General features: G+C 37.4%; 1 protein-coding gene across 2 annotated transcripts in view; it reads left to right on the forward strand.

Moving 5' to 3' along the window:
- Positions 1-24,260, forward strand: part of DGKB (diacylglycerol kinase beta) — a 488,560-nt gene that overhangs the window by 199,159 nt on the left and 265,141 nt on the right. For both annotated transcript variants that reach the window (XM_075922293.1, XM_075922292.1), the window contains exons 16-19: positions 3,309-3,383; positions 12,253-12,338; positions 15,109-15,198; positions 19,932-20,092. In XM_075922293.1, coding sequence (XP_075778408.1) covers positions 3,309-3,383; positions 12,253-12,338; positions 15,109-15,198; positions 19,932-20,092 — 412 coding nt within the window. The remainder of the gene's footprint in view (positions 1-3,308; positions 3,384-12,252; positions 12,339-15,108; positions 15,199-19,931; positions 20,093-24,260) is intronic.

Raw genomic sequence — 24,260 nt, forward strand, 5'->3', positions numbered from 1 at the left:
GAATGGTATCTGTATTCTAAGACACGACAGCCCATTTAATTCATCATGTCCCCAATGGTCTCTCCTAATTCCTATTGGGGAAGGGGGACAGAACAGAACCACTGGAGAGATTATTAGAGTAAAAATGTAATTGTCTACAACTACCATCTAAGTGTGCTCCAGGGAAAAGAAAAATTAGGCAACTTTAGTGAAATAGCTAGTCACAGGCATAACCCATACAAATGTTATCAACAATAATTTATGGCTTCTTGTGTCAAAGGAGGGTAATTGATTGCAAATAACCAGCATGAAATCTTCCCAGTCAATCATCATAAAGGCTTGATTTCAGTCCCAAGAAAGTCAACCCAACCCAACCTAGTAGTCTGCTTCAACAGGCTATGTGTAGTGGTGCTACCTACCACTCTGCCTCCTGATTCTGCCTGCAAAACCTTTCCCTCAACCCCATTCACAAGGCTGGGTGCCCTTATTCTCCTCCTGTACATATAAAAGCAAATTCTTTGAACAGAACTGTCGGCATAATTATGTTGTTTACTTTTGTGCATATCAGACGGGCAGAGAAATTTTTAAATTCCATTTCCCAGTCATGAGCATACCACTCACATTGTTTCAGCCAGTTACAGTTTAGCATGAAGGGAAATATTTACAGGCAATTTCTTCCTTCTCCTTGGTGGACATATGAACTGAAATTAATAATTCATGAGTTCTGGCTTTTGCACAAAGAGTAACATATATAAATATGTAATTTATTAAAATCTGAGTATTCTAATAGAAAGCAGCATGTGTGGGCTGATGCTGACTTGAGCATATACTTTCCCAGCCAGTAGATATGTTCAAGTAAGAGGGCAGTGATAAGAATATTCTCTAGTTTGCACTCTCCATGTTACAATGTGATAGGGTGAAGATTATTAGTGTGGTGGAAATATTGAGTACTAATATCACTTGACACACTATGAACTGTACAGATAGTAGTTAAAATCAGCATTACCAAAATCATTCAGTAATGAGTCTTGACCCCAAATAGCTAATGTATGAACATTTAGAGAGCACCGGTGATATGCCCTAACCAGCAGGCTGAAGGGTCAGTGTCTCCTAGTCCATGGTCTAATTAATATTTAATTAGTTAATTAAGTAGTACAGGTCTAACAGCAAACATTGAAAGAGTGATTGACTGCTGGGTTCTAACTGGACTACTGCCTATGCTAGGTCGGTGCTCTCTTAGGAGCAATTCTGTCCGTCAGAGAGTAGTGCCACATATGTACATCAGCCATCAAATTAAAAGTGCAATATTTTGCCTTCTCATGAATAAGAGACTGTACTCCTTTATAGATAATGTTTGTGAAATGATAGACAGCATTTTAAAATCCACCTGTCACATGTCTAGGTTAGTAAACATAATGATAATTCAGAGTAGTCTACGCATCTGCAAAATGAAGCCAGTAACACACATTGGCCTTTCTCTCGTGACTGGCACCAAGGCAGTAGTAATGTGAGTGAATGAGAGTGGGTGAGGTGATTTTTTTCAAGGGACTGACAAGCATTGATAACATATCAGTAATTTGAAGAAATTCTTAAAATATGGTCATCTTTACATGACTATATTGAAGAGGTTTATTTATATATAGCTTTTCCCTCTCCTACCCAGTAAATTATACATTTATTACAAAAAAGTACATCAAGATTATGTACAGGCAATTTTGCTTTTTTCTAATTTGAAATCATTCAAACATCGTAAGTTCAAAAGTTCAGTTCAGATGCTATTAGATTCCCATTTTGCTTAGGGGAACATCTGTGGATAAAGGAGCAGAGAGGAAAAATCTAATGGAAAAACAAGATGAAAATGGTACAGAGTGGAAAAAAATACTAAACAGAGACCTTTAAAAAGAAGTAGATAAAGAAGCGAGACTACAGTGAACAAATTAATACAGTATTAAAAATGTGTTATTCAAAACTGTAAATTATTCTGTGGAAATATACGTTTAAATTACAAGTAGGAAAGGCTTTATGAACTCAGATTAGTATGATAGATTCTAGTCACTGTGGCAGAGGGTGACTCCATAAGGTCTTTGCTCATTCCTGAGTGAGAAGTGGAAAAGAATGACAAGGAAACAATTTTATCTGTTGTTGTCATTACTAGGAATTATATAAACAATCAATATTGTGAAACAAAACATGTATCCTATTTTTAGGAGACTGACAATCTTAATTTTTAACAAACAATGATTGTTATTTGTTATGGATTTATTTATTATCATCATTCTTAAAACCCCTAATCATGAACAGACACACAACAAAAAGATGGTGCCAGTCCTAAAGAGCTTACAATAAAAAAATGTGTTGCTAACTTTTTGAAATTTGTTTTATCTGAATAAATATTCTTATGGCTATTTTTGTTATGGGATATGAAAAAATTTTGTGTAAATATATCAGAAAGTCCTATTCTGACATTGACATTAGTAGAAAATATGCTTAGTTTTAACTAAGTCCATATTTTTAAGTCTCTTCATGACTGCCTAATAAATCTCTGGTCTGCTTTCCTCCTACCCTGTTGCTCTCTGTGTACCCTCTTCTCAGCAATGTTATTTTAATGTTGTCTCTTAATAATGACTCCATACCCTTTTTAAATGCTCATTCCTATTTCTGGATCAGCTTGCCCTATCAGGTGCTCCCCATATTTTAAATTAACTATCTGAACATAGCAGTTCAAGTGCTTACAATCCAAAATCACCATATATAAAACACTGGGTAAAATAAAAATAATTTTGTAATTTTTTATGGGTAAAAACACAGCTACTTTGCCATTCGATTGCACCATCAAATCAAATAGTCAGGTGTCTAAATGCTAGTATTTGCATCCACAATCAATTATTCCTGTAATTTTGTGCCAATAATTGCAGGTATAAATAATTATTCTAAAATTTGATGCTTTTTTTTTTTTTTTTTTTTTGCTCATCCCTTGTTTTGTCACCATACCTCTCCTGACAACTTTGCTCACCTGTTGTTTTTATAGTCTGTATTTGACTATACGGCAAGAACCTTATCTTTCTGCTATATCTGCAAATCTCTGTGCACATCTACAGAGCTATCTACATTGTAACAGAAACAATCATATATTTGATTTGAGTTATTGCCAGAATGTGAGATTTTATCTTAAATTGTTAAATGTATTAAGGTACAACATATACTAACTCCTAAAATTCTTCTATCCAAATTTTCCATTTGTTTTGTTTTGTTTTTTAAAATATGAAAGCATAATTTACTTGTTTTAAAAATTAGTAAACAATTTTCTTCTAACTTTTTTGCTTCTGCAGAATTTACAGAAAATTTCAGTACCTTTTAAATCCTCGTCAAGTTTACAGTCTTGCTGGAAATGGACCGATGCCAGGGTAAGTCAAAGGCTAATAGCATTACCAGGAACTCATTTAATAAAATACTGCATAATTAAATAAGCAGTCTGATATACTTATATGGTATATTTTGAATGTGTCAACAGCATATATTTGTATATTAACAGCAGAAATGACACCTTATATGAGTATGTATTTATATAAAACTACACATCATATAAGTGGTATTGATAGCCCACTGAACAGAGTTGAATCTACACTCTGCATCCTCCCCAGGACTACCTTCCATGTTTAATATATCTGAGAAACTTCAAAGAGTCACTTGTCATAGAAATGTTTCCTTCTGGCTCCTAACTATGGCATATTTTCCCCCCAAAAGTGACACTGACCCTAAGGCAGCTACTCATTTCGTAGTTCCTGGGACCACCAGGGGTCAAACATGGTGATTAAATTAAACATCCTTAGGGTTTAGGTTATGCTGGGTACAGCATTCCCACTGATACGCCACTCCACCCCCAGCATGTCCCTTCCTTGCTTCTTCCATTTATAACAGGCTCCCAAAGGAAGGAGAAAAATGGGTAGCAAACGACCAACTACATTTAGAAGAATGGTATGGTTAAGAGTTTCTGACATTGCTGCTAACGTTATGAAGGCTAACTACACAGAGCTTGAATCTCTTTTTATACCAGTTTAAATACGGTGTAAATCCATTAATATCATTGCAGTTTTATATTGCTGTATAATTGGTGCAAGTGAGGACATGTCAAATTTGCTATTTTAAAAATTTGGATTTTCAAGATGTATTACATTGTGTTTTCTCTATGTCTTCAAGGAAAACAGAAATTTAAAATATGTGAAATGAAGAAAATATAGTGAAGGATCTTGAAACAATGGGACCTATGATATATTTTTTCTTGCCTATGATATTCTCCTGCATCTCATGTGATGGCAGGTTTTGCATTTTTGCTTTTAATGCTTTGAGGGCTGCGTGTGAGCATGTGTGCGTGCGTGCGTGCGCGTGTTTCATTAACCTACCTTGGAGCGTTGACCAAATAATGAATTAATAGATTGGGAAATTATAGCATGTTGTATCAGAGGTTATTCCTAAATCTTACAAGGGCATAAGGAGCACCCTGTACCATTCTCTGAACTGCATGATCATGCAGACCATATGCTTCAGATTGAGTTCCAACTTAACAATTTTTAAAGCTACTGAAATAGCTATCTTCAAACTTAATTTATTTTGTTAATATAATTGAGACTTAAATCAAACTGAATCTAGAGCCTCTGTGTACTGTAGAGTAATTGTAGTTTATATTTTACTTTGTAACATTGTCAGATAATTTGTGATATCAGCACAAGAGGGCAGTATTAAATGCAGACTCACAGCTCTAAACTGAGAGTTTCAAATTTAAACACCATCTCTCTTTGAAAAATAACAGTGGATTTTTAGGGTTTTTTTTACAAACTTTCTCTTCTAATTAGAAACTAACTGTTTTACTCAGTGTTTCTTTGAAGGAATTTCTAATCCATTTTCAAATAGACATTGCATTTTATTAATTAATATTTTTTAAAATATTTATTCTATAGAAATGAATAATCATATGTTTCCAGGTATCTTTTACCAACTTTTTTGCATCAGGCAATAGTGTGTAGACTATATGTATAATCTGTCCCTTTTACAGGTTGTATGAAACTCCAGACAGTTGAATAAACCCATTTTCAGACTCATTTCCCCATTTTTTGTTTGTAGGCATTTTATTAAACATAAACAAATTATATTAAATTGTCAGTCAAAGCTTTACACTTATTAAATTTCAACCACATATTTCATTTCAAGTAATGGGAAATATGGACAGAAGTATACACAATGAAGAATACACTTCCCACCACTATTACTAAATATGAAAGCTCTATATAAATACAATATAAATATTAATTTAAAATTATTTATTCACACTTTTCATGATCACCATTTTTTTTTATCTCTTGGGACTATTTTACTGAGCATTGCATTTCACTTCAGATACATTTACTGTAAATCTGTAATGTTTCTATTATTACTGTGCACTTTAGTTGTTTTCTGTTCAGTTAATATTAGTTGAAAATTTTGAATTTATTTGCCCTGTGAATCTTTGTGGTGTTAAGAGCACTGAACAAATATGCAGGGGAACCAGAGAGTAGGAAAAACCCAGATTGCAGAGTGGGTCTGATGCTGTAGCATCCTGTGAAAGCAACTAGAACCCACTGGCTGGATCCCTCAGCCACACCTCTATCTCTATGATGGAATGCCCAAAGCCTTTCCCCAACACATATTGTGATAGAAGGTCCACCCACAGAACTGAGTTGCTGCAGTACCAATGTATCCTCAGCCCTGATAGAGATAGAGACAGGGTAAGCCCATTAGTGGAATCCTGTAGCTATAATTTTTGAAAAGTTTAAATAACTTCTGGAAATAGCAGATTCAGCTTTCTCCACCAATTCTCTCCTTTTCAGCAGAGCATTTCAGAAGAAGATTGAAACTTTTAGAACTGATACTGTACATATGATAATGATTCTGCTGAATAGTAACAGGTTTGTAGAGATCAGTGGGTTGAATCTCTGTATCCTGACTGGGATATTGCAGTGTACAGGTTGGATGGAGATGTGAAAGGATCAGGACACAGGCAGATGGTCCCATGGGAAGGATCAGGAGTCTCAAACACAGGTAACCTGGTAGTTGCCAGACTTAAGCTACTACCCCACCAATTGCTTATACCAGCAGAGAGTGTGTGCTAGTGCACCAGAGCTCACTAGAGATACCATGCACCAAGTTATCTATTGTAGGAAACTTCTGGTGGCTCAGATTTGTTATTTAAGCCAGAAAGAAGCACAGGAAGTTGTTTTAGGTGAATCTCTGGCTGGCTGCTACACTGAATAATGTCTTCTTGCCTGACTCTTGAGCCCTGCCTTGTTCCTGATTCTTGCCTTCCTGTCCTGTTCCCAGTTCATGTCCTCTAGCCTTGTTTCATTCAGATCCTCGCTTCTTCACTCCTCCCCTGACTACTGGCTCTGGCTCTGACCTAGACTTGACTCCTGATTTTCTCTTTTTCTGACATCTGGCTCCTGGCTCCTGACCACCACTGTTCTGACTACTAGGTATAGCTGTCTACGTCCCAGTCTATGACATCCTTCTGGCTTCTCTGACTGGATAAGATATAATTTCCCAGGTTGTGTGCTGTTGGGTCAGTCTCAGTTTGATTGAGAGGGCTCATGTACATAGTGTAGATAAAAATATGTGCATGATGTCAATAAACAAATCATACCACATTTGATTCGGAGACATTAGTTTCTCATCAAAGACCAACTGCAGGGTTCCAAAATCAACTGCCGCTCAGCTTAGGAGTAGCACTGTGTTCTAAGCATTGGCATTGATTAATGGTGTAGAAATTCTTCATTTGGGAGCGGAAAGATAAGGGTGCACTAGAGAAACCTTGTAAAAGCTGCAGCAGAATACAAGTAAAAAAGGTACTGCACAGTTATAGACTGCCACAGTTAACAAAGTGACATGAAAATTGCCAGGCTGATACATTGTGTAATTTGTGACTAGCACCTGTGTTTTTAGCCTTGAAAAGAGTTCCCGTGTTTGGTTGTTATATCTCTATAGGAGCCTTCTTCTTCTGTCAACAACTGTTATTGTGGATTTAATGATCTCGAAGAATCTGAAATTCAGTCATCATTCACCTTACAGAGACGTAAATAATAGTTGGCTGAATGGGAGTTGGACTGTAGACCCACATAACACTGTAGAGAGGTCACCATTTCTCAAAGACTTTCTCCATCTGAAAAGACTCCACATTACTTTAAGTGCTTTATCTGAAATGTCTAATTTATATAATTTTATACCTGAAAATGGGAATTATGTCCACAAAAACTGTACTTGTGTTAACTGACTTAAGCACTTAATTTGATACAGTGTCATTTTTAGGAATTCATACACATTTGTTCCACAAAAACTTTCCCTTCCATCCACTTAAAGACAGCATAAGACTGCAGCATGAATCTCCACAACTTTCTCTATAGTGAAGTGGGAAATCTATAGCAATTTGACCTTTGTTACTTCACAAATGACAGAGCTATTTTGAGACTGACAGTTTTTCCTTGATTATTGAAATCCATTATCCCAGTGTGTTCATACTTATTGTGCTGTTACACATCCAGGGTTCTATGGAGGCTTTCAGACAAGTAGATGTGTGTTCCAGAACAGTTTCTCAGAAGGCAAAAGTTGCCAAGTACAGGTGGTGGTGCACAGCTTTCTTAACAAAATTGTGAGTCCATGATTTTTCTTAAGCACTCCTACTTTCAAAAAGTGTTATGTTTTACTCAAAGAAAATCAGTAACGTCCTGAGGCCCCTGGTGCTTTCATAATGAAAACCATAAAAATATAATACAAGTGGATAAAGACTCAGAATAAATGGTAATGGGTGTAACTTAAACCTTGTCTATATGTGTATATTTTCAACAACTTGTTTATCCCGTTCAATAAAAGAAAGGAGTATATGTAAAATTAAGTGCACATATATGCAGTGCATAATCCTGTGTTACCTGACAACTGTATTGTTTATATTATTTTTAACAGAATCATGAGCCACGCTTTCTGTCCAGAGTGCTAAACCTTCCATCTAGGGTTTTTGGTATTTTTTGGAACTCAGTCTGAAATCTCCTTGTCTTTGGCCTCACTACTGTACTTTTTTACTCTTGAGTCCATTCAAAAAGTTACTGACAAAATCATCTGACTTGTTGCTTCAAATCTGTTACCGTCCTCTTTGAGACCCTCCACTTGTTCCTTTTCTCCATTGTATCAAATATAAGTAAAAACTGAGCATCTTCACCTTTAAGCATTTTACAACTGAGTTGCACTCTACCAGTCAGACTCATCAATTAATGCATCATTAACCACTATCTTCATTCCAGCCTTAAGGCATTCATATCCTCTCACAAGCAACCCTGTGCTTTCTTCAATGAGTTATAAACATCTATCCAAAAGTGATATTTTGATTTTAATAAATCCTTTTTTTATCCTGACTCCTGCTGTGATATGTATAGATCACTGTGTTAATTGCTAGGCAGGTTGTGAGTTACATTGTTTACACACCTAATCTATATGCAATGTGTTCATACAATTGTTAACTCAGTTTTCCTCTTCCCACTCATTCTTGTTTCATCCACCTCTTCTGTCATGTCATTAACTTAGATTGTGAGCTAATTATAATATGTGGTTTCTTTTTAAATACATATTTGTACAGTGTGTCTTTACTGTGAGTTTGGACTCAGAAATTAAATGAATTACACTCAAATGTAGCTCACCAATTCTATATCACAGTTATCCTTTTATGTCCATGTTTGACTGATGGTGTATCACTAATTAGCAGATATTACCCCGTACTATTTTATTTTATGTGATGACTTCTAAATAGGTCCACAAACCTGATTTAAGGAAAACCTATAGTACATTCATGGTATAATATCCACTTTAGTCACTGGCCAACATGTGCAACTTGGATGCCTTATGTTGGCCACCAAAATATGAATTTAGGCCCTGACTTTAAAATGCATTCTACATGAGCGGAAGCCTTCACTTCTATGGAATCTCTTGACTTTAAGTGGGGTTACATACAAGTGCAAAGATCACCTCATTCACAATGCACTGACAGATTTGAGGTCTTATATTTGCAAATACATTGTTAAGTTAGTTCTCTAAACTGTTGTGTTGAAAACTGTTGTACACTTGAGTTGCAAGACAGTGTAGTCTGAAAATCAGTATTTTTCAACTGTTCAGCTGCTTGGCACCCACATACCAGTTAATCTTCTCACATTAAAATATAGTCCTCAGGAGAGGAATATTTTGCCCCTCACTGTAATAAACTGCATGTTTAATTAAAATGATTTCATTAGAGTGATTTCCTGTAATTATCATCTCATGAATAGTGTCTTTTCAGCATAAGTGAACTGAGTGCTATAATGAGGATAGAGTGTGAGCTGTCCAGTTACATGGCCAACTAGAGCCAGCTTTGGCAGTCTGGACGGGGAGAAAAATCTGTGTTTCGTTTCCCATTCATAGAACAGTGTCCAGAAAATAAGCAATTTCAGGCACTGATTTCCATGTTGGCATCCAGTTTTTGTATGGCATGGTAAATATAATTAAGAAGTCAATATTTCAACAACCTAATTGCTATGTCTTTCTGTTCTTCTCTATGGATGATTGGTTTGAGAGTTTAATGATGAATTGGACAGAAAAGATACATCAGTTGGGTTAGTCAGTTAATTCCAGGATTCTGTGCCTGGAGAAGTGAGTAAGTGGCAGAGATCACCTGGAAAGGGGAGCGAGCCATGGGGTTATACTTGCTTCAGTGGAAACCTGCTAAAATCTCTAATTTACTCTAAAAAATTAATGTAATGCCAAGGGTGAGTTTTCTTCATCTTTCCCTCTGTCCCCATCTATATACTGCAGCAATATAAAAATGCCAACTGCATTTCTGTGCGTCACTAAGATAGTGGGTTACGTTACTTAAAAGTTACAAAGACATGAGAGCTATACAGGTCATCTGAAATAAGTGTAGATAAAATCTATGCTGTAGAACCTCCAAGTTATGCACTGATCAGTCTTGTACACACCTCATTTGGAACCAGAAATAGGCAATCAGGCAGCAGCAGAAATAAACAAACAAAAGCAAATACAGTATGGTACTATGTTAAACTACTAAAAAATAAAGGGAATTTTAAAAAAAGGCAAGGTAAGGAAACTGTTTCTGTGCTTCTTTCATTTAAATTAAGATAGCTAAAATCAGCATTTTTCTTCTGTATAGCACAGTTTCAAAGCTGTATTAAGTCAATATTCAGTTGTAAACTAAAGAACAACGATAATGTTCTATGCAAAGTTATGGACAATTTCTGTTCCTGTAACTTCGAGGTTCTACTGCGTGTGCCTTATACTAAATTGTAAAGAAAAGTAGTTTTAGAGAGTATTTTTGAGTTTTAACATGTTTGTTGGTTCAGTATTCTTTTATTATCCCTCCACCTGTAAAACCATCCTGTTTATTTACCATGAATGTACGGATCTCAGAATACCTTGAGTGTACAGGTTTTAGAGATCTGATTTCTCTGGGGTTAAGTCATGTAATGGATATTTGCCCAGAGTAGTTAACAATATGCTTGCAATATGATTTGCATGTATGTTGTACTGTGGTAAAAAGCATATTATTGGCATATAAACAGTCCTGTTTGTATATGTTTAGTCTTTATCAACTATCTTTTATGCAGTTTTTAAAATTCCATTATATAATCAACATAATGAATTTTCCTTGGTTGTATTTTTATACAATGGTGGCATAAGTGAGCATAGAGAATAAAAAGGGCTGAAAAATACAAATGTACATTTTTTTAAAATGTAGATCTACTATAAATTAAACATTTTCTATTTTATGTATAAGTGGCTATTATATGTAAAGCAATGGCAATTGGACAATTTTATGATCAAGATAAGAATAATAGGTGTGATTCTTGTATACAGTAAGGCTCATTTTACTGTTCTGACAGTTTACAGAGGCTTTTAAATAAGTGTAAATTTAATTCCACTTTAAGACCATTTTATACTGTCACAATGGTGTTAAGGGGACATTGTATAAAAAAGAATCAGGTCTAATATTTTCTGTCAAAAAATTTAAAAATCTATTCTGTGAATTGGAGGCTATAGGTGCAAGTAACACGCTAACTGACTAAAGAAATTTTGATAGACTATATTTATACCTTCCTTCAAGCTATGTTAGCAAATCCATCCAATTCTTTATTTACAATGATGACTGTTACTGTGTTTGAGTGAAACCATATGGGAACCATATGGGAACTATTATTATCCATTAGTGAAGGATTGAAAATTGTATTTGTAGTTAATGGGTTATATGTATACTTCATTTATCCAAAGCCAGAAGAAACATTATGTGAAGTTCATGGTATAACTATTAAGGTTCACTGTTTCGAGATGTTAAAATACATCAGTAAATTATATATTTATTTATATTTGTGTATTTGTAGGGCAGTTATAAAGCAAAACTGAAGATTAAATCTGGGCATTAACACTTAGGACATGTACAATTTCTTCTTAGCATTGTTCTGCCATCATTTATTTGCAGAACTAATGGATGATTGCAGAATTGGGCCCTTAACAATAAACAAGTGTATGATATTTGTGTCTTCCTGCCTGTGTTTTCATGTGTAAGAGTTCTAAATTACATACTTGATGACTTGTTGAGTATGGGTAGGATATTTTTTTAATGAGTGAACAAAACATTGTTTGGATTTCATGCTTTGAAAAAGAATAAGCTTTACCACCAGCATAAATGATGTGATTAAAAAAAAAGAGCTGCTGCAAGTATGAATCATTGAACATAGGCATTCTTAGATCATTAAGCTACAGCTATTTTTAAGTTTTGGTTTAGTTTATTTTGGTTTGGGTCCAGGAGTGTGTATAGCTACTGTTTAGGTGTCCCAAAGTAGATTAAGAAAAAGCTTTTTTAAATCACATACCTCTGGTAAAAATCCCTTTTTAAATTGGACAAATGCAGAATTTTAGAGCCATAAATCCCCCATTCTTTCCTTGAACTGATTCAAATGTTCCCCATTCTTTTTTAGAAAATATTACAGCATTTAAAAATAAAGAATAAATGTTTTTTTAATCCAATTAGATTTAGTGAATAAAAAGAAAAAATCAACAACATTTTGGATACAGGTGATTTTTACTTTCCAGTTTTTATTAAATGAAGTATGTCTTTTTTATATCACAAGTCACAAAGATTAAGTATCATAAAACTGAAACACAATTATACATTGTGTAGTTTATTTAAATTAAACAATTATATTTATTATTTTGCAGATTAAATTTTTTCCGAGATGTTCCTGATTTCCGGGTGCTGGCATGTGGTGGAGATGGAACAGTGGGTTGGATTTTGGATTGTATAGGTAATGAGAAGTATTATTTCTACATACTCTTGAGCTGTTAGATTTTGGAAGTCCCTTTAGAAGACTAGTCTATCTCATTTATCATCTTATGGAACCAGCAATTTCAAAAAACTTTTGTCACTTAAAATGGTGATGATGAGACTCTTCAAAGCAAGAAATTCATTACTATTTAAAAGTTATTGTAATTGAAAATAATTAAGGACATCTAAAATACCTGTGTTCCATCTGATATTACTTGGGCTATCTTCAGACTAAGGATCTTAGCATTTGTTTATTTTTTTACTTCCATCTCCTTTCTTCAAACTGAATCTAACATGAGCCGTTTCCAAAGTTTAGACCAGTTCTTGCAAGTTCCCTCTCCTTATCTTCACTTTCTCTATTTTCTTGTATTCTCTCTGTGACCTACCAAGTACTTTTGATGGGAGTTGGTTCATGGCAGAAGTCTCTGTGTAGTGCCTCAGGTTGGCTAGGTGCTTTATTTAAAACTTTGGATTGATACGAGGGGGCTGCACCTGTTGCTTGCTACACTTAGCAGCCCCAACTCTCCGCGCAGCCACCAGGGAGGGCCAGGCTGAGGCATGACAGCCCTGGCCTGCCCACCCACCCTTTCTCCCCTCCCCCCCCCCCCAGCCACTGGGCCAGGTTCGGGCCAGCCCCGCCGTTGAACAGGGCCAAGGCTAGGCCAGCCCCAGCTCTCTTCCCCTCCCCATCCACCAGCCATTCGTTCAGTCAAGCTCACTGGTACCAGGAAAAGATTATGAAGCCACAAGCTATGTATATGAAGTTTAGGAAACTATCTGATCTGGGATATATACATGCTCTTCAGTTCAAACTTTTTCCTCTCTCAGCCTCTCCCCCCATCTCTACTGTCCCCAGTATAAAAAAGTAGAACCATAATTTGGATCAAAGCAAGAGAAAATCCCAAATCTTTATCTGTGCTATTTGAGACTTCTGTACTGTACTTTTATTTTTTTCTAAAAATCTTGAAATCTTAAAATCTACTTGTAAATACCAAAACCTCCACAAGCTTTCTGCAAAGATGACAGATGATAAATTGGTAAAATAATACTGTGGTCCCCTCAGATCTACTGGATGTGTGAACTTCTGGTGAAAATTATTGATAGTGTGCACTTCAACTGGTGTAATAAAATAGCTGATAGTTTATTCTATTCAAATATCAATTTAGGATTAATAGTGTTGTTCATTACTACTAAATACGTTTTGTGCACTTTCATTTGAAATGATGTGTCATTGTAGTAATTACGCACTTGAAATATGTATATCTCAAATATTCTTTCTGGGTGAAATTTACTCCATTTCCCAGGGCCACAAAAGGCTGTTCGCCCTGTGATTAACCTCAGTTGGTTGGCATAAGGGAGAAGGGTGTGAATGGATCATGAAACTTTGTTTGGATTAGGCAGGGCTATCGGACCTATGCTTATTCCTTACGGACCCAATAAGAGGGGTATATATGGATTCAAAAGCTGCTTATGTTCCAGCCTAGAGATACTGGTTTTCATATGTAAAGGTCTCAACATTTTAGTTCCAGGCTGACTTGTGTCTACACCACAAAGTTATTTCAGAATAATGGCCCTTATTCCGAAATAACTATGTGAGTGTCTACACAGCAATTCTATTATTTTGAAATAATTTCAAAATAACGGATGGCTTATTCTGACTTTGGTAAACCTCATTCACGAAGAATAATGCCTATTCTGAAATAGCTATTTCAAAATAAGGCATGTGTAGATGCTCCACTTCTGCTATTTTGAAATAGCTCCTCACCAGGGCCATTCTAAGTTATTCCTCCTGGGGCTCTAAATCAAGAAAGCAGATTTACATTAAGGAAGCCTGCCTTGGACTAATTTTGAGGCTTCCTTGCAGTGTAGATGTGAAATTTTGAAATAAGCTATTTTGGAATAACTATTCCGGAATAGCTTATTCCGAAATAACTGTGCAGTGTATATGTAGCCTTAGAGACCTGATCACCCACCTCTGACTTATCAGATAATTAGGAGCTTTAGGGGGTAGCCAAGTTAGTCTGTACAGGTAAATTGAAAAAAAACAACGAATAGTCTGGTAGCACTTTATAGACTAACAAAACATGTAGCTGGTATCAAGAGCTTTCGTGGGCACAGCTACATGTTTTGTTAGTCTATAAAGTGCTACCAGACTATTCGTTGTTTTTTCAGATAATTAGGGCTCATCCTAAATTTTGGAATCTGATTTTCCAAGCTATTGGGTGCTGGCTTCAGGATGCTTTGGGTGGTATATCCTCAAATGGATATTACTATGTGTGGAAATACAATTAAACATAAACGTGGCCACTGTAAGAAAAATCTATAAGACTCAATTATTTGTCCAGGTCTTCTCAACTGATTAAATTCTGCTTCTTGGCCAAGTGTTAAAGCTGAAAGCAAAAGGAAACATGGTGTTCAGTCTTACTGAGCATTTGAATACCTCTGTTTTAAACCAGATACCATGCTCATGGGTGCTAAAAATCCCTGGAATAGTAGTAGTATGAGTAGTAAAAATAATAATGTATTAATAGACTGGAATAGTGGACTTTATGGAGGGGCTGCACATAAGCCAATAAAATGTCTGTTTGGGATGGTAGGGTACAGCTTCCTTTACAAAGCATGTTTCACTGAACTTTAAATCAAAATCTAAGTCAGTTACCTTATCCATAACTTTAAGTATTACATGTACAACATAAGTTTTGCTTATCAGTTTTTTGTGTCTTTAATTATGTGTTTTTCTTTCTTCACAGAGAAAGCAAATTTGCTTAAACATCCTCCAGTTGCTATTTTGCCTCTTGGGACTGGCAATGATTTAGCAAGGTGTCTGAGATGGGGAGGAGGTAAACACAAGTTAAAATATGTTGCATTATGTTACAAAAGAAACAGACTTTGCTGACAAAATGTACTTGTGACATTGACAACGAGAAATCAATTTTATTTCTTTTGACTCTTAGAATGAATTAGGAAAGTAAACTATGGAGTAAAACTAGATTTTGGTCTCTAAATGGCACATAAAAATTCCTTACAGATAGTAAGGTCCATGGTCTATTATTTTGTGATTAACTTCCATTGATATCAATGGAGGGGAGTACAATATGATCATGAATGTTTAAAATTGTCTGACTTTTTTATTGTCTTTATTGCAATTATTCACATGATGAGTACATTGTATAGTAGTAAGCTTAAATTTGGGGAGAGGGGTTACTGCAAATGCCTAATAGTTCATTGTTTTTCAAAATTTCAGTAGTTCATTGTTTTTATATGACTGTTGTTTGTTGTTTATTGCCTCTTCTCTCATCCCGCAGAAGTTTCCAGACAATCAATGTTGGTACCAGGAAGCAAGGAGGCAAAGAATAGTGAAAGCTAGAGCACATGTAAAGTCAGACCTTTAATGTCCTTTGCCTCTTTCTCCTGGAAGCATGGGATCCTCCTCTCAGCATTTTTGATAACTGCCTTCCATCCATGGCAGAATGAAAAGAGAAGAGAAAGCACAACCTGAAAAAGAAGGAAAAGAATGGGAAGGGGTCAGCCAAGACTAAGCACCCATATGATGGCTGTATACCAGTTGCACATGCTCACATCAAAAAGAATATCAGAAAGACTCCCTTCATGGAATCCAGCTGTGTAAGCTTTCTCTCACTAGGGAATTAATCACTCTACCTCTTAAGATTCCTTGTTGTCTCTAGACCCAGAGATTTGATTCCAATCTGCTGATGTCCACTTCAGCCCTGAATCATTTTAGCCTGAACGCTGCCCTTCTTTCTGGTGCTCCTTTAGTTTCTGCTACCCTTTCTTTCTGTTTCTTCTCTCCTTATGCTTAAAATGTAAGTAATTTACTGGGACTATTTTATCTTCCCCCTCTTCTCTATCCTTCATTGGTTCCTGTTTACAGATCTTTGTATCCCCATTCCAGGGTGGGTAATAAATAAGTAGCTTGATTTTCAGATATGCTGAGTTCCTACAGCTTCCAGTGAGTCTGATGCATCTCAGCTCTTGTCTTATAGAGCAAAATAATTTAGATTTGGCAAGGTTAGTTGCCTTCATCTCCTCAGGGGCTGCAGCTCAGATTCAATTTTCCTTCCATCTTACTAATTGCACGTGTTCTCTCTGCATTCTTGCTTTCTCACCAGTATGAGGAGGAGTTTAAAACTCTATATCCCAGATCCACAGAAAAATTAGACACCTAAGTAGTAGGTGCCTACGCCCAGTTTTTACACACAGCTGAGATCCACACAACTCCTGCTTGGCTGACACCTTTTTAATTTCCTCTCTGATACCTTTTCAATGCATGACAATTAGAGCTCTGCACAAATACAAAATTGGTATCCACATATTCAAAAAAGATCTGTAGAAATCTGCTAAATACCTGGAGATATTAAGTGGATATCTGCAAATTTGCAGGGTTCATCTAGTCCCATGAACCAAGGGATAGGTCTTTGACATCCATCCAGTTTTTTACTAACATCAGTTATTGATCTTATTTATAAAGATGAGGAAGACTTACTTGTGTCAGCAAAAGCCCACTTTGCTTAGGATATATTTCTTTCTCCTTTGTCAAAAAGGCTAACTTAAGTTCAGTGGAAATCTGCAAAGCCATTACATGGTTCTTGCCTTCCACTTTCAACTCAGATACTTATCACATAGGGTGAGTGCCTTCTACTAGGAGGACATTAACAGCAGAGGCAAATATAACTTGTAAAGCTCCCTAAACCAGCCTCCTCTAACGCATCAGTTTGCTATATAGCAGGGTTTCCCAACCTATGGGTCGGGACCCAAATATGGGTCACCATTACATTTCAAGAATGTCACCAGGAGTCTCCCCAGGTGGCTCTTAAGGAGCCATTCACACATTTTTTGAATTGCCCTGGGTCACCAAGTCTTCCTGAATTGTCAAAATGGGTCCCCATCTGGAAAAGTTTGGGAACTGCTGCTATATAGGGTGATTGTCTGGAATCTTCTGCAAGATGGAAGAAGATGGGGACAAATAACAATGGAAAATTACTCACCTGTAATTCAATTTGTCAGGGTCCCTCCTCTTCTCCCATCCAGCAACCTTCTCTCTTTCCCCTTTGTTTTGAGTTATGCCACCTGGAATGAGAGATAACAGTTTGAAATTTACTAATCAAATAGTAGGAAGAATCAGTGCTCACATTTTTTTTCTTTCACTATTATTTGCCTCCTTGGTAAACAGCATCATAACACTGATTTTCTGGAACCATCCATAGGATGGGAGAAAAAATGAGACTTCTGCAAACTGAATTGCTGGTGAGTGATTTTGCCTTTTCAAAAATGCAGACTTCTGGCATGAAGTATAAATAGTGAAACAAGTGACTATGGAACTTGGAGAATCATATGGACTAAAGATAGGGTTGTGGAGACTGGCAATATCTAGCTTTATTCATTCCATATTAATAGTAAAAATATTTCATGCCACTACATAGAAGTATAGATCACTAATGTAACTGTACGGATTTGAATGGCTTTTGACACACACATTCCAAATGCAACAATCCATAGATTGCTATATTCAATAGCAATCAATAGATTGCACCAATCAGTAGTGTGGTTACCTCTGATCATGTCAACTATTATCTACAGATTTAAAGGAGTCCCAGAGCTGATGTATTTGCAGAACTAAAAAGAACAGTTGATAATGGTCACCTTCTTCTATAACTTTTAACAGGAAGTTGACTCATTTTATGAGAGTGGATATGTATTGTCACTAGTGGTGACCTAGAATACACATTTGCTTTTGTATGTGCACTTAACCTTCCTTTGGAGAAGGAATAAAGCCATAGATGCAGGGTTGCTGCTGAACAACTATTTTGTCTAAATAGCATGTGAAGTTGTTCAGTGCAATCGCCTTTTCCTGGGATGTCACTTGATGAGACTCAGCAGGTGGTAATCAAATCCATTTTTAACCAATACAATGTATTGTGTAGTCCATACTCTAATCGAGGGCCTAATTACTTACCGGAAGTACCAGGTGAGTAGTCTGCTCATAGGAGTAGATATCTATATACTACCACAGGATCAGTTGTAGGCTGTGTGAACATTGGTAAGGTGAAAGGAGGATGCATAAAACAAAAGTGAATACACCATACTTCATTTATTATACTAACACCACAATTTATTAAGGTTATGGCAAGTAACTCTATTTTCAAGAAAAATCACTGTGATACTTTCTGTTTAGAAACACATATTTCCATTGTTAAGGAAGGGACTTGTATTGTTGCTGTCAGAAGCTGAGCATACCAACAGCAAAGTAATTCTTCAGTCTGAAAAGTTCATCCAAAAGTTATCAAAATATGGAAGTCCAGTTACTCTGCTGATCACGGTCCTTCTCCATTAGGGATGGCTTCCAGGCATTTGGTGGTGTTACCATGAATCTCTTTGGAAATATTGACAAATGACATATACATATGAACAGACCTTTTAGTGACAGCTTTTAACTCCTCAACATACTGCCATAATTTCTTTGGGCACTGCCTATGCTCCATCAACCTCTGTATGTATACTTATGCCCCACTGCTATATACATCGGCCAAACAGGACAGTCCCTACGTAAAAGAATCAATGGACACAAATCTGATATTAGGAATGGCAACATACAAAAACCTGTAGGGGAACACTTCAATCTTCCTGGACACACAATTGCAGATCTAAAAGTAGCCATCCTGCAGCAAAAAAACTTCAGGACCAGACTTCAAAGAGAAACTGCAGAGCTACAGTTCATCTTTAAGTTTGACACAATCAACTCTGGATTAAACAAAGACTGTGAATGGCTTGCTAACTACAAAAGCAGCTTCTGCTCTCTTGGAATTCACACCTCCAGATCAGCTGCTAGAAGTGGGCCTCATCCTCCTTGATTGGATCCACCTGGTCATCTCCAGCCTGATCCTGGCCTGCATATTTATTCCTGCCTCTGGAAATTTCCACTACATGCATCTGACGAAGTGGGTCTTTGCCCACGAAAGCTTATGCTCCTACACTTCAGTTAGTCTATAAGGTGCCACAGGACTCCTCGTCGCTTTTGGAAATGAACGTAATTTACAGGTTAATTGTCTCAGAGGGATAGCCTTTTTAGTCTGTATGAGTAGTCCTGTGGCACCTTAGAAACTAACGTGCGTGCGTGCGTGTGTGTATGTATACATAGCATTATGAGCTTTTGTGAGCAAAACCCACCTCTTCAGATGAGATGATCTTGAGACAGTATAGCATAAACATGTTACGAAGTTTAGCTTGAGGTTGTCTGTATATAATAATGTAACTGCTGGAAAATACAGACTAGTAGATCTAAACTGCACTCAGCAATACTGAGTATAAATCTGAAGTCTACTGAAATCAGTGGAGTTATTTTAACGTTATATGGGCTGAATATAGAAAGTTAGCTCTGTATATGCATTTTCCTTAATTATAGTTACTGGAAGATTGCTAATGGAGCAAAATATAATTCTGTGCTCAGATTTTATACATGCAGATAAAATATCCCAACAACTGGAGTTTGAGAGGGTTGGAGGAAGATAAGATGAGTTTGTTACAGTTATTAAAAATCGTGTTCACCTTTTGATAGGATATGAAGGTGAGAATCTGATGAAGATCTTGAAAGACATTGAGAACAGCACAGAGATCCTCCTGGACAGATGGAAATTTGAAGTCATACCCAATGATAAAGATGAGAAAGGAGATCCAGTGCCTTATAGCATCATCAATAATTACTTTTCTATTGGAGTGGTAAGGAGTTTTGCTTAGCCTTAAGTGACATTTTTTTTGTTCTGAATAAATATATGCATGCATGTCTCATAGTGAAGAATGACTGGATAGGGATAATTTATGATGTCATTTTGTTAGTGAAATGATTACACAGGTGAATGACAACAATTTACATAAATTTACTTGCATATTCAAACTGGAATTATTTTTCAGAATCTTCCACCCACGTACATATAGAGAAGATAATCATGTTGTTCTTACTGTTTTATGATCAGCTGCCGTACTAAATTAGGAGTGTCACTATAAAGACCCTGTAAATATAAAAGAAGACTAAGCATTATTAACACCTCTTAGTCACCTTATCTGTAAATATTCTCACATTCAAAATCATGTTAAAGAACAGTGTGTGTGGGGAAGGGGTTCATTAGTACTTTTTTAAAAAGTATGTGGTTTCTTCCCCTCCCTCTCTCCTTTACCCTCCAATTCTGACATCAGATTATCAGGGTATTTTTTAGATAAACAGAATAACTATGATATCTTTTGGATTCAATCCCAGACGTGAATTGACAATCTTCCATTCTGGGAAGTATTTTATCCCATCTCTTCCTTTTTTCCCCACTATTATGGTCTATTTCTGCTCCATGGGAATCAAAGGGAAGGAGGGGATACTTTGCCATTGACTTAATTGAAAGTAGGATTTAGTCCCTAGTTTTCTTGAATCTCTAGTAGGTGTATTGTTCTAAAATGTTTATTCTTAGTACATGGCACTGATAAGTTTGATTTTTCTTACATCTTCACAGTGGTTTAAATGAACATCAGTTCAGGTGGGAAAGTTACCTATTATTTGGAACAACTGACATGCAGCAGCTTCCCTGAGAAGTGACCCAGAATATTTGGCCATTCTTGCTTCAGAGGAACCCTGGATGGTCCTGTTCCAAAGTTTGCTGGGTCTCCAGCACAAGTTATAGGATACAGTCTGTTCCCCTTTTAGCATAGGGGGTTGTTGGTCTTCCATTTCTGTGAGGATGGAGGCTCTGCTAGCTACCAGACCCCTTCCAGTGAGCTCAGAAGCTCCACAATCTGCTCCTTTCCTGGGGTTGCCCACTACTGCAGAGCAGGGATACTTCAGCACAAAGCAACTCCTTAATCCCTTCCATTCTGGTGTGGTGTTTATATCCCCCCATCACAAAGATAGATTTTTGGAGCTGAGGATTGAAGAACCCCTGGAAATGGGCTCTTCTAGGACTGAAGGAAGACACTGCTAGGGTAATAAGAGAGTTTCTCCTGTTGGCATAGTTAATCCATCTCCATAAGTGGCAGTAGCTATGATGATGGGAGGGCCTCTCTTATTGACATATGCTGTGTGCACTAATTGGTATAATGGTGTTGTTCAGAGGTCTGGATTTTTTTACACCCTGAGCAACATAATTATACCAATGTAAGATGTAGTATAGACTTGGCCTAAAGAGCTTCTGGAGCACTAGAGAAGCAAAGGTATGTGAAGGTGGCAAGGAACTGATGGGTGGGGAAGGAGAAAGGGTTGCAGAATTGGTACAAGTATAGATGGGCAATGTTGATATTCGGCTAGGGATCTGAAGGGACACAGCATTGATTTGGGCCGGGGAGTATAATTAATTTATATAGAGTTGGAGGATGGACAGATGTGAGACTGGTGGGGTGTCATGGAATTAATTAGTTCTCATTTTGGGATCTTGCAGAAGCTGAAATCTCTATACCATTAAGCAGCACTTCATACAGACTTTTGTAATTTGATCTCACTTGACTCTTTTAGTAAGAGCTCTTTTGCAAGGGCCAATATTACCCTATTCTGTAAATTTGGGAGCGTTTGTAGCACTGTAGATATACCACATTTGCTGGGGATGAGCAAGGGGAGTTCAGAAATCAGAAGACAGATTAAAAACACAGTATCATCTTTTTTTAAAAAAATCTTATGATTTGCAGGGTCTGAGTCAAGATTTTTGAACTTTTGGAGTAGACACTTCTGCTTCCTCAAGGTGTATAGCAGTTGAAACACTAAAACTCCTGGTGACAGTAGTGTTTGGAATAGAGTCCTGAATGAGAATCCCCCAGCCAGTATCCAGTTTTGTGGAACCATCAAAAATAATTTTATATTCAATGATATCTCATTTATTCTGGAAACATTTTGAAATTGTAGAAGTGTGCAAGTAAACAAACAGGGTTTTCTTAGAGCAACAGAAATGACTGGAGCCCAAACAAGAATAAATATAGTGTATGTTCCAGAATGCATTTGGGTATCTCCAATTGACTTCAGTTGCACCTATTCATATTGCTTTATTTTATTTTGCATTTATGTATATTATGCTACTGAAGGAAATTTTGCTAAGATTTGTGCTACTATTAAGATTAGACTCTTACAGTGGAATTCCCAAAAGCACTGCAGCAGCCATCACGAATCATTGCATTCAGTGCCAGCTACTTTTCTTTTGTTGGAAAAAGAAGGAACAGGAGACTCAGGAGTGGACGGAGGAAATGGACCACTTTATTGCCAATGCATATTTACCTTAGACATCCAACAAACTGTTCAGAGTGCAAAGATTTAGCAGCAGTTACACTCCTTCATTCATTTTAGTACCATATTTTCCAGCGTATAAGACGACTTTTGATGTTAAAAAACATCCCCCCAGAAATCGGGGGTCGTCTTATACGCCGGGTATACAGCTTTGCGGCTTTGCAAAGCCTTGGGGGAAGCCGGCGGCGGGGCAGCCCTGGCGCGCTGGGGCTGTCCCGCTGCCGGGGCGTCCTCAGAGGCTTTGCTCCCGGTGTCCCTGGTCTGCTGGAGACGGTCCCCAGCAGACCAGAGGCACCGGGAGCAAAGCCGAAGCGGCGGCAGGGTGCCGCGCTTCTGAGGCTTTGCTCTAGCAAAGCCTCAGAGGCGCGGGACCCCGCCGCTGCTGCAGCTTTGCTCCCGGTGCCTCTGGTCTGCTGGGGACCGTCTCCAGCAGACCAGGGACACCGGGAGCAAAGCCGGGGAGGCGGAGGGGTGCTGGGGTATAAGACAAAACCCTATCTTTTAACTAAAAAATTAGGGGGTCGTCTTATATGCCCAGTAGCCTTATACGCCGGAAAATACGGTATGTAAAGTCACACATTTATCTCTACTTTCCATAAACCTTTATTTAGTAAGGTTAACTCCCATACAATGAATATTAATAAGCAGGTGATTAATACAATTGTACCCACCCCTGTTTGTTGTTTACTGGTTTTTAGCTGAATCAGCATTACATACTGTCTTAATCAACAGCTTACAGGGAGAGGGAAAGAAGCTCTGACCCTAATAATAAGTTTTACAGTGAGTGAGAACTGGCAAGTGATGCAATAAGGCACCATTAACAATGGGTGTGTTTATCAAGTTGCAGTTTAGTCTAACAGTGCCCCTATCTATCTTGTCAGCAGCCAGGGAAGAGAAAACAATCCTCACTTATCTTTCCTACAGATAGCAAGGAGAGAGAAAGTAGACCTCATGTAAGAGGAAAACAGACCTATAATTTAGTAAGAAAAATCAAACCCTCGCCAATGTTGCAGGCTTTCCCAAACCCCTATTAACTCTGAAATATCCCAACACTTTTCCCACAGAATAGATGGAGGTCCAAATGGGACCTTGCACCAGTGCAAAAAAGTTTAGTAAGTGCTATCGTTCTGATTTGTTGGCATTGTAACATACTTTCTTCTTAGAGAGCCATCCTTGGGGGTGCTCCACAGGAGGTGTCAGTGCATCCCAGCACCGCAAACCAGATTCTTCATAGCAGTGCATAGGGGCTGTGCATGCACGACGTGCAAGGCACACAGGTGCTGCTCAGCATGACCATGCATGCGTGGCCACCCTCCCCTCAATTCCTTCTTACCATCCCAAGCCTAAGCTGGAGCTCAGACAGTGCTCTTCACTCTTTGTTAATCCTGTAGGGTACGTCTACACTTGCACCCTAGTTCGAACTAGGAATGAAAATGTAGGCGACCAAAATTGCTAATGAAGCGGGGATTTAAATATCCCATGCTTCATTAACATGATCTCACCGGCACGTTACTCTGCTGAACAGCTGTTTCGAAACACGCCGGCAAGATCATGCTAATGAAGCACGGGATATTTAAATCCCTGCTTCATTAGCAATTTTGGTCGCCTATATTTGCATCCCTAGTTCAAACTAGGGTG

Source organism: Pelodiscus sinensis, chromosome 2 (genome assembly GCF_049634645.1).
Source record: "Pelodiscus sinensis isolate JC-2024 chromosome 2, ASM4963464v1, whole genome shotgun sequence".
Classification (NCBI taxonomy): domain Eukaryota; kingdom Metazoa; phylum Chordata; order Testudines; family Trionychidae; genus Pelodiscus; species Pelodiscus sinensis.